Below are 10,146 nucleotides of genomic sequence, written 5' to 3'. Positions count from 1 at the left end.
CCTGCCAGGCACAGAAGGTGTTTAATATTATCAAATTGTTTGTGAGCTTGGATAGACATTTTTTTGTACCTAAAAATAGAACATCTTTTAATAGTATGGGGTTCACCTCATGTTGTTCTATTGGAACCCATCGAACCTCACTCCTCTCTGCATGTAGCCAGATCCAAATTGATCGATACTGGGAGGCAAGATAATAGTTTGGTACTTTAGCAATCAGAATTATTGTCTGAAGGCCAAGAAAGATGCCCAATGAATTAATTTTACCAAGTGGATCATTATGGTAACTTGATTGACCTTTGTTATTATTATTTATTTATTTTTTATTTTATTTATTACAGACTGGACAGACATGACTGGGGGATGGGAAAGGGAGAAAGAAAGGGAGGGAAAGAAAAACAGAGAGGAAGAGGGACAGTGAGAGAAGAAAAAAAAAGAAGAAAACAAGCAAAAAGAGAGCAAAACAATATGGAGACCACAGCAATAACCTAGACAAGTGTAAGTAACAATAAATACTAAATAGTGAATGTTATTTTGCAGCACGCAAGACCGACAGCGCACGATGTGCTTTGAGGTAGCAGCCAAGAAAGATATAATTTGTGTCTGTGATCACCCGTGTGTACACTTGTGTGCACACCTGTGTAGATGAGTGCGCTTGTATTAAAAAGGTTTCTCCATGTGAATTTCTGCCAGAGGTTGTGGGGAGCCATAGCCCTGCCCCCCAGGCCCCAGACATCCAGAAGCCCCCAGAGCGCGAGAGCCCAGGGAGGACCATCGGAGGGGCAGCCGCGCCACCCTCCCGTAAAGAGCTGAGGAGAGCCCGAGATGTGGGGTCACCAAGCAGGCACGGTGCAGAAGCCACAGGGAGCTGCAGTGACGTGTCCATGGGCTCCGCCAGCAGCCAGAGCAGACTGAGGCCTGAGGTCCGAGAACCCCCCCACCCCCCAGAAGGGACCCAACTGAGCCAAGCAGGCACCGGTAGTGAACCGGTACATACCTGAGCGCCCAGTCCTGGACAGCAAGAACCACCAATGCATCGATGTCTGGGGACACCTGAGATGTTCCCAGATCGTCTAAGACCCGACCTGACACAGACACACACATACACAAACATGCATTCCCACCCTCATGCACACATATATAAATACTCGACACTCGCCCAACATGGAGACAAACAGAAATGGACACTGTACTCACACTCCCCACACATACTCTATACCACAGGAGATGTTATCCTTTTCCCTGGGGAAGAGACAAGCAGTCCTGCAGCACCCAAGAGGCCCAGCATCCCAGACCCCGACCAGAAGGCCAGCCCCCTGCCCCGACTAGCAAACAGCAAGTCTGCTAGTCTGCAGCATTCAGATCCACCCCAAAAATCATTCAGTGCTCAGAGAAACTGCACTATACCCAAGAGCTGCATCTGAGACCAAAGTGGAGGTTTGGCCATAATGCACAGCAGTACCTTCAGCAAGAATCAAACACCTCAAACCAACTGTCAACTATGCTGGTTCAAGGGTGGTGATTTTTTCAAAAAGAGCTTGTTCTGCAGCCACAAGAGATAGTCACCTTGCAGCTGACAAATGTGAGGCCGTTTGTCCGACAGCTAAAGCTTCTCCTAAATTAGGCCATGCAACAGGATAATGACCCCAAGTACAGAAGCAAATGTACAGCATGGAAGCCCAGACCTCAACCTGACTGAAATGCTGTTTATAAAGGAATGCTTGCAATGCTTGAATTGAAGCAGCAGAGTTGCGGCTGCTAACTGCTGGTTCTGTAAACTACTCAAACATAGAATGATTGTGATATTGAACTAAAACAAATGCCTGAATCCGAAATCGTGGATATCCTATTGTGGTGATCTGAAATATAAAACTAAATGTGATTCAGAAAGTTTTCCTTTATATATATTACTTTGCATCCAGTGGTTAATATATACTAAAGAGTATATATTTTCATCATAGTCAACAAAAATTGGGACTAAAATCTGGATTTAGTTACATGGAAACCTCTTGTTTATTTTGTGCCATGTACTGTCACATATGCTAAGCCTAATTACACAATGATTGCCTGAGCCTATTCTTTTTAAATGATGAAAAACTCAAAGGCACGTTTGGGCAGTGGATCTGTGTGAAATCAGCAGCTTGCAAAACTAAATCAAAATGTGTGCTATTGATTCTAAAAATAGAAATCACAATAAAGTTCAACATTTACTAAAACCGCCATTCAATCATCTGAGAATCTTTACTCATGAAATTATAACGGTTAGATTAATTTATATGCAGTGATTTACTGATCAATGATAAAAGGGGAGATTTATGCAATAACGAAGACTGTCATGAAAAGTATTTGGCATCTGATCTCCTGTAACCCGCGGAGCTAAGCTGTTTTACCAGCTCTGCTCTCTGATTTTTCTTTTTTCTTTTATGAAAAAACATAAGTTGTCAAAGTTATTTGTTTGCAAATGTATTTCAGAAATATCGACATACTTTTTTTTAATCAGCAGAAACTTTATGTCAGTAGTACAAAAACCTGCACTGATCTGACCTAATTTCTTCCTCATCCTGATTTGTTTTTGTTTGTCTTCTTGTTTTATTTAATTCCTTGTGGGATTTGGATCCAACACGTAAAGTATGCATATTATGCACACACACAAACACACACACACACACACACACACACACACACACACACACACACACACACACACACACACACACACACACACACACACACACACACACACACACATTTCTTGTATTCTTGAATAAAGACATTGATTTGACACATTTAATTAGCAGCCAATTGTTTTTATTGTTCAGTTATTAAGAAAAAAGAAAAGGTGGGGGTGGGGGGATGTAAAGAAGAGCCTAAAGTAAAGGGAGAGAGGAGAGAAAACCCCAACAATCCCCTCTGAGCAAGCACTAGGCGACAGTGGATAGGAAAAACTCCCTTTAAAGGAAGAAACCTATGACAGAACCAGGCTCTAGAGGGGGCAGTCAACTGTCGGGACTGGTTGGGGGGTGACTGTGAAAAGAGGGGAGGGAGATGGGAGAGGTTTTAGTAGTTAAAGGAAGGGAGGGGGGGGGGGGGGGATTAAGCTGGAACAGAGGTGGGGGAAGAAGAGATGGCATCGGCAGTAGTGAAAGAAGGAGTGTTCTTCCTCCAGAAGAAGCGGAAACGTTTTTTCTTTTTCTCCAGCTGCTTTTCCACGAGCACCTTTTTCTCGAGGATGAGGATTTTCAACTCTTCGATTGTTTCTGTGTTTTGCTTCTGCAGCTTATTGCATTTTTTCTCCACTTCTTCTATTTCGGCTTGTTTTTCTTCCAACCTTTCTTTCAGCACTTTAGATGTTGCCTCCTGTTTTTGCAGTTTTTCATTTTCTCCTTCCAGCTCAGATGCTTTGAACTTCATTTTGTTGTAAAGTTCTTGCAGATTTTGGTTTTTCTTCTCAAACTCCTGGAGAAGAAGTTTTTCTCCTCTCTGCTTAATGACCAGCTGTTCTCTCTCTTGAAGCAGGTCTTGATATTTGTGCAGTGTCTCATCGAACTTTACCTGCAGCATCCTGTCGTTTCCCTCCATGAGCTGGAGTTGGCACTCCATGTCTCCCTGCTTTCTGTCCAGCTGCTCTTTCTCTTGAAGGATTTCTTTATTTTGTCGCAGAGCTTCATCAAGCTTTCCTTGCAAGCTTTCATTTTGTTGCTTGATGCTCTGAAGCTTGGAATCCATTTCTTTTTGTTTGATTTCTTGTTCCCTTTTCTCTTGAAGAAGCTTCTCCTTTTCTTGCAGTGTGCGATCAAGCCTTTTTTTGTCAACACTGTACATTAGCTCCATGTCTCTGAGATTGCTGCGCAGCCCTCTCTTCTTCATGCCGTCTTCTTTCTTCTCTTGGACGAGTTTTTTATTTTCTTGCAGAGCTTCATCAAGCTTTCCTTGCAAGCTTTCATTTTGTTGCTTGATGCTCTGAAGCTTGGAATCCATTTCTTTTTGTTTTAACTCCTGTTCCCTTTTCTCTTGGAGAAGCTTCTCATTTGCTTGCAGTGTGCGATCAAGCCTTTTTTTGTCAACACTGTACATTAGCTCCATGTCTCTGAGATTGCTGTGCAGCCCTCTCTTCTTCATGCCGTCTTCTTTCTTCTCTTGGACGAGTTTTTTATTTTGTAGCAGAGCTTGATCAAGCTTTCCTTGGAGCTCCTGGTTCTTTTTGTCCATGTCATGGAGATCCTGTTGTTTCTCCTCAATAATAGCTTCCTTTTCTTGAAGCGCGTATGACAACTTTTTTAGTTGAGCGCTCTTTCGCTCATTTTCCTCCATCAATAACTTAATCTTCTCTGTGTTTGTGAGCGCTTCATCCTCCATTTCTTCCAAACGTTTTTCCTCTAGTTCTACTTGGTCACACCAAGGAAGAGAGGAAAGGGAAGGGTCTAGTGGCTCATCCCAGGGAAGAGCGTAGGGGTCAACTTCTTGTCCCTTTGGATCTTTTGTTTGAGACATGTTGGGTCTGGATACAGTTACTATTGCAAAGGATCCAAATATTTCAAAAGGCTTTTCTGGCGAACGGTTCAATGCTGCGAACATCAATGCTGCGAGAAACGGACTAAAAGTCGTTGCTCTTCACGCCTATTTATGGGTTTTAAGGATCAAAGGATCAAAGGATCAGAATGGTGGTAAGATTCTACATGTGTGTGACGTCATAATTCTGTAAGACAATGAGGTTGTCACATGATATTTTTGGAGGAGGGCATTTTTCAACTTGGACAAATTATCAGTAAAGTTTCAATCTCTGTTATTTTCCCCAAAAAACGTGTTGTCGCAATAATGTTTTCTACTGTAATTGGTGCCAACAGATGGCGGCAGTTTAAAGTTGGCTGTTACTCTGCCCAGGCTTCTACCATAGAAGAAGAATGTAGACCAATAGTACTTTAAGGTTGGTCAGGTTCTTGACTGGTTGTCGTCATACCTAAAGGGTAAATGAGTAATTTTAGAGCTGCAGAATGAAACCAGGTGTTCCTCAAGGGTCAATTCTGGGTCCAGTACTCTTTACACATCCCAAACCAGTCAGGAAAAATGGATGCCCCTCCTTGATCCTGCTTCTGCTGGAGGTTTCTTCCTGTTAGAAGGGAGTTTTTCATTCTTACTGTTGCAAAGTGCTTGCTCATAGAGGGGTCATCTGATTGTTGTGGTTTTCTGTGTATTATTGTAGGTTCTTGACCTTATAATATAGAGCACCTTGAAGCAAATGCTTTTGTGATTTGGTGCCTCAAGGCACTTTCAAAAACTGTGAAATCATATAAAACAATATATCAATCAGGTTATGACTATTGCTCTATTTGCAGGATCACCCGAATCATCAGTGGGCCTTACACACACGCGCGCGCGCGCACACACACACAGAGAAACTTTACCATATTTCTGCAATACTGAAGCCACTTCACAGGCTCTCAATGTAGAATTACCTTTAAAATACTTCTATTACTTCATAAAGCAGCTTTCAGTGGTTTGGCTCCCCTCGCAACATCTCTAATTTGATCATTGTCTATAACCTGATTAGACTTCTCATGCTATTGGGTGCAGAGCTTTTAACTGTTTCCAGAATCACATCCAGGTATGCCATGAGGGCTTTCAGTTACTGTGGTCCCATTCCTTGGAACAAGCTGCCTGACCTGAGGTCCATTACAACAGCTGTATGTTTATGTGTGACTGTTAACGTTATTTTTTTGTAAAGTGGTTTTACTTTTATTATTTGGAATGCCTTAAGACATTGTAGTTTTTATCTTCTATGTTAAGCACATTGAGCTTTCATGTAATGAAATAGGTATATAATGAAATGTTTCAAGAAGAATTGCTGATTTACTAATTGCAGCAGATTACACTGCTGTTTGAAGCATGTGTGCAGTCAACCTCATTCATCCTGTGTGTTTCTGCTGTTAGTTTACATCAGTAGCAATAAAAAAAAGCACAATTTCTTTTTGTGTTGTGGAGTGCTCTAAATACATGACATCAGCTAAACAAAAAGTAGAATAAAAATGAATAAACTATTAATATGCGAAAAATGTATATTTGATTTGCTCAAATGAAAATCAGCCAGTGTGTGCTGAACATCTCCTAGAACAGTCCAACCACGTCGATGTCCCCCTCAGATTTGTTCGCCTCGTTTCTGTTTGAAGACAGCTGCTGATTGGTGATGATGCTGGGCTGTGTGTGGCTCTCTAATGTGAATGAACCACTGAGGACTTTCTCAGTGCTGTTAGGCTGCTGCGCTGTTTCCCCGCTGAGGGAGGCTGGAACAATCTGGCCTGTCTGCGGGTGAATGCAGTGATGATCCCTCCCTTCTCCCATGGAGCTCCTTGGATTTGGACATATAGAGAAAAGCCATACATAAAGACACGGAAAGGTAATTATTAGAAAATGTGACAGTGAAATTAAAAGTCCAGTAGCTGCCAACTATGAGAATCTTTACATTCTGTTAAAGCACTAATATTACATTTATTGCCCAAAGAGCCCTGACCTGTCCAGAGCAATGATAACGGACCTGCTGGGTGTCCTGGGGTGTCTGGATGAGTAACACTAACTGCAGCTTGTTTGCGAGCAGCTTTTGCACACACTACCATTGTCTCTTACTAGGATGGTAAAAGTGGTGACTGGTTTGGGTGAGGGTGCTCGATCAGGTTGGGCTATGGGGAGTTGCTACATGTCAAAACTACATTTGTGCAAGGGATCAAACTTCATCTGTCTGTGCATCTTTTGTTGTGGCTGCTTGGTGTAACACTAATGTACAATATGTTGATTAAAAATAAATAAATTCCCTGACATAAGAACTCCTGACTGATATAAGACTTAATCAAGTCGAAACCCTATAGTGCTGAAAAATGAAGGCAAAAAAATGCATTTCCTTTAGTGGTAACTAGGGGTTGCTTCCAAAAGCAAGTTGATGGCCATAGACAGCCATGTTAAAATATCCAACTAAGCGACATTAAAAAGCATATTTACAGCCTCATAGAAAAACTGGCTTATGATCTAAGGATCGATTTGTGGAAACTTTTTGATAACTCAGGATACAGGAGTTAGAGGCATGGTCGCTTTGATTGACAGGCCTGCTGCCATGATTAATGATTTCCACTTGTCTCCGAGCTCTCAACTCAATAAACGGTGTCACTGAATTGGACTTCTCTGTGACGTTTATGCCGTTGGTGTACTGCCGCAAGATTAATGTGTTCGTGAGCTATGTAGTGCTTAAAAGTCTGAGTTTTCTGTGTCATGAAAGTGGCTCTCTCTTTACCTGGTTAAATCAATATGGTAACTCAGACTGGACACATAGGGGACAGGTAGTAGGTAGTAGGGATTATAGTACACTTTGTAGGAGCCAGCGGGTGCCAAAGATATGATGGGGACCGGGCACGTGGGCTGAGCTGAACACAGTGTTGTCTTTTCTTGTGGGAAAAAGGGGGAAAAACTAAACTGGTGCTGCCCCCAGTCCTGTCTAGCTTCCTGCACTGGGGTGAAATATTCTCTGTGCTTCCTCTTTCTGGGTTGATACTCGTAATCTGGCATGATGAAACAAAGACAAGTGTTAATGGAAAACAGATCCACTTTTACTCTGCAATAAATGTTTACTATCATGTAGTCTAGGGTTTTTGCTTCATACCAGGAAATTGGTGACTATGGATGTTTTTCAGTTGATGAGCCACTTGAAAGTAGGGCTCCTGCTGTTCCTTGCTAAGCTTGGACCACTCCAACCCGAGCTGAATGCTAATGTTTTTAATACTGCCTCTTGTCATGGTTTTCTGCAGGACCTTGCGGTGTATGTGAGCCCACACCATGAAAGCATTCAGTGGCCTTTTAATGTATCCAGTTGCGTCTCTGACAGTCTGCATTTGCTTTATGTCTGTGGGAGACATAAACGTTGTGTAACTATATTACTGGCAATTTTTGTTAATTTTCTTTTGAATTTTTTAGAAATATTTTTAGAATGTTTTTTTTAACCTTTAAACACACTCCCAATAGAGTAAAAGCATACCTGGATAGAAAAACACACAGTCAAACACTTTAATTGATGGATTGGCCTCCCTACACCCGCTTCGGATGTTCACTAGCACCCAGATGTCAGTATTATTGAAGCAGTGTAGGATCATTTGACAGAGAACTAAACAGGCAGCCAACATCCAAAGAGGGGCTTTGGATGTCCATCAAGATGCCTGAACTATTCCTAAAGACTACTTAAAGAAATTATATGAAAAGCTTGGCTATGAGAGTTCAGGCTGTGTTGCAGAATAAAGGTGGTCATACCAAATATTGACCTTTAAGCTCACTGAAATTGTACAAACTCAGTTTTTCCCTTATGTAGTTCCATGTATGTCGGCACATGTTTCAATAAATTGCTGCACCTAATTTCCATTTTTCTGGCAAAATATAATAAAAACGAGGGGTGACTAAAGACTTTTGCATCATACTGCAATAACATGCAGAAAGGCCAGGAGTTTGTGATTTTGATTTCATAAATGATTCCTGTTTTCATTTAAAAAGTTAAGATCTTGCAATTCTTCCATACATACTGTTACTTTTCACCTAGTATATCATAAATGAGGTTAATTCCTTGTTGGGTTGTTAATATAGATTCTACCTACCACTATACTTAAAGTGACATTTACATTAATGAATCAATAATTATGACCCAACAATATCATGGACATGGGTCTGTATAATAAATGGTTGTACTTTTACTTTAGATACTTCAAGTACATTCTGTTACTAAAACAGTTTGTATTATTACTTAGTACTTGTATTATTACTGTTTGTAGTATTACTAAGTAATACTGGCTCACAAGCCAGTATTACTTAGTAATACTTTTACTTAAAAGTTATAAATACTTGTTTCACTACTTTTTAAAACAGTTATTCATTTTTTTTTTATTCATAAGTAGACACGCAATACCCTGTGCTGGTCCATCACATTGAAAAAGTCCTGAAAACACTCCTGCATACACGTTAATTTAATACAAATACGATTTAGCAGGCTATGTTAACAGCTACTACTTATGATACCTTTCTCTGTTGGTTGGATGGTTAAACAGACAGCCGGAATATCATCTCCCTGTGTGGGCGAGGTTTGGGTGAAGTGGTCGGGTTCCTTCTTCAAATATCCACCAACTCCACAGCCCTGAAACATCCCATTGTGACCTGAAAAGGGACCATTCGTTCACCACCTTTTCTGACCTAGCCCCGTCATAATTTTGGATACTCATTTGGAGGTGGATACTTTCTCTCTTTCTCGTAACTTACTTGTTTCGACTGAGGCCAAACTGGTTTTGTTTCTGGGAGTAGTTGGCCCGCTGATCCCGCTCTGGTGACCCTCTTTTTTGACTGGACAATCCTGAAAGGTCTCTTGACCCGGGCTGACACTGAGCCACGGGTGTTTAAAACTACCTTCTTCAGCCTCTTCTTCCTCTTGTTTTATCTTTTTGGAGTTGGTTTCCATTGTGAGACTGTTGTAGCGATTATTTTGGAAGAGTCTCTGTGTGTCGTGCGTGTTTTAATTGAGTGTGACCGAATTCAAAACCGTTAGTTGCCAAACGGGGACGTTATGCAGCGCGAGATCTGAACGTTGAATGCTAATGTGTTTGTAAAATGGGTTTTAAGAGGTTTACAGAGAGAAAGATGATGCGATAATTAAAAATAGCTACTTTTACACCTTTCTGCAAGTTATAAGGTTAAAAAACTATTTCAAACATGTCTGGAAATGTACAGAACTATGAAAAAGTCTCGAGTCTCGAGGAACCGTTGATTCCTTTATTTATTTATGTCAGGAAAATTGAAAAACAGGTGTAACGAATTACTGCAACATGTGCTAACATGCATGGAAATACAGTTTTAAGGGGGAAAAACAGAGTTTGTACAATTTTAATGAGCTTCAAAGTGAATATTTGGACCAACCACCTTTATTCTTTGTTACAGACTGAACTCTCTTTTCCGAACTTCATGAAGGAAATTCAAAGCTCTTCTTTGGATGTTGACTGGCTTTTGTTCTGTTCTCTGTCCATGTGATCCCACACCGTTTCAGTAATGTTGAGGTCTGGGCTCTGGGGAGGCCAATTTATGACTGATATTGCTCCATTATGTTTTTTTCTATTCAGATATGCTTTTACTGCAGGGACA

General features: G+C 41.1%; 2 protein-coding genes across 2 annotated transcripts; both read right to left on the bottom strand.

The window, feature by feature from the left end:
• Positions 1-1,249: 1,249 nt before the first annotated feature.
• LOC148100934 (uncharacterized) lies at positions 1,250-5,945 on the bottom strand. Its single transcript, XM_087847379.1, has one exon. The coding sequence runs from the start codon at positions 4,570-4,572 to the stop codon at positions 3,091-3,093; it is 1,482 nt and encodes a 493-aa protein (XP_087703505.1). The 5' UTR covers positions 4,573-5,945; the 3' UTR covers positions 1,250-3,090.
• Positions 5,946-6,032: 87 nt separating this feature from the next.
• LOC102783660 (uncharacterized) lies at positions 6,033-9,566 on the bottom strand. Its single transcript, XM_006784893.1, has 5 exons — positions 9,274-9,566; positions 9,037-9,171; positions 7,640-7,879; positions 7,274-7,538; positions 6,033-6,340 (listed from the first exon to the last, which is right to left on the bottom strand). The coding sequence occupies exons 1-5, from the start codon at positions 9,467-9,469 to the stop codon at positions 6,100-6,102; spliced, it is 1,077 nt and encodes a 358-aa protein (XP_006784956.1). The 5' UTR covers positions 9,470-9,566; the 3' UTR covers positions 6,033-6,099.
• Between the last annotated feature and the right edge of the window lie 580 nt (positions 9,567-10,146).

Source organism: Neolamprologus brichardi, chromosome 10 (genome assembly GCF_056152115.1).
Source record: "Neolamprologus brichardi isolate AB-2024 chromosome 10, ASM5615211v1, whole genome shotgun sequence".
Lineage (NCBI taxonomy): Eukaryota > Metazoa > Chordata > Actinopteri > Cichliformes > Cichlidae > Neolamprologus > Neolamprologus brichardi.
The sequence above is the reverse complement of the archived record's forward strand: the minus strand, read 5'-3'. Positions and strand labels throughout refer to the sequence as shown.

Coding starts and splice junctions, on each gene's coding strand:
- LOC102783660 (XM_006784893.1), bottom strand. CDS start 9,469: ATGGAAACCAACTCCAAAAAGATAAAACAAGAGGAAGAAGAGGCTGAA. Junction 9,172..9,273: donor TTTGGCCTCAGTCGAAACAA/GTAAGTTACGAG, acceptor GTCCCTTTTCAG/GTCACAATGGGATGTTTCAG. Junction 7,880..9,036: donor CATCCAACCAACAGAGAAAG/GTATCATAAGTA, acceptor TGTCTCCCACAG/ACATAAAGCAAATGCAGACT.
- LOC148100934 (XM_087847379.1), bottom strand. CDS start 4,572: ATGTTCGCAGCATTGAACCGTTCGCCAGAAAAGCCTTTTGAAATATTT.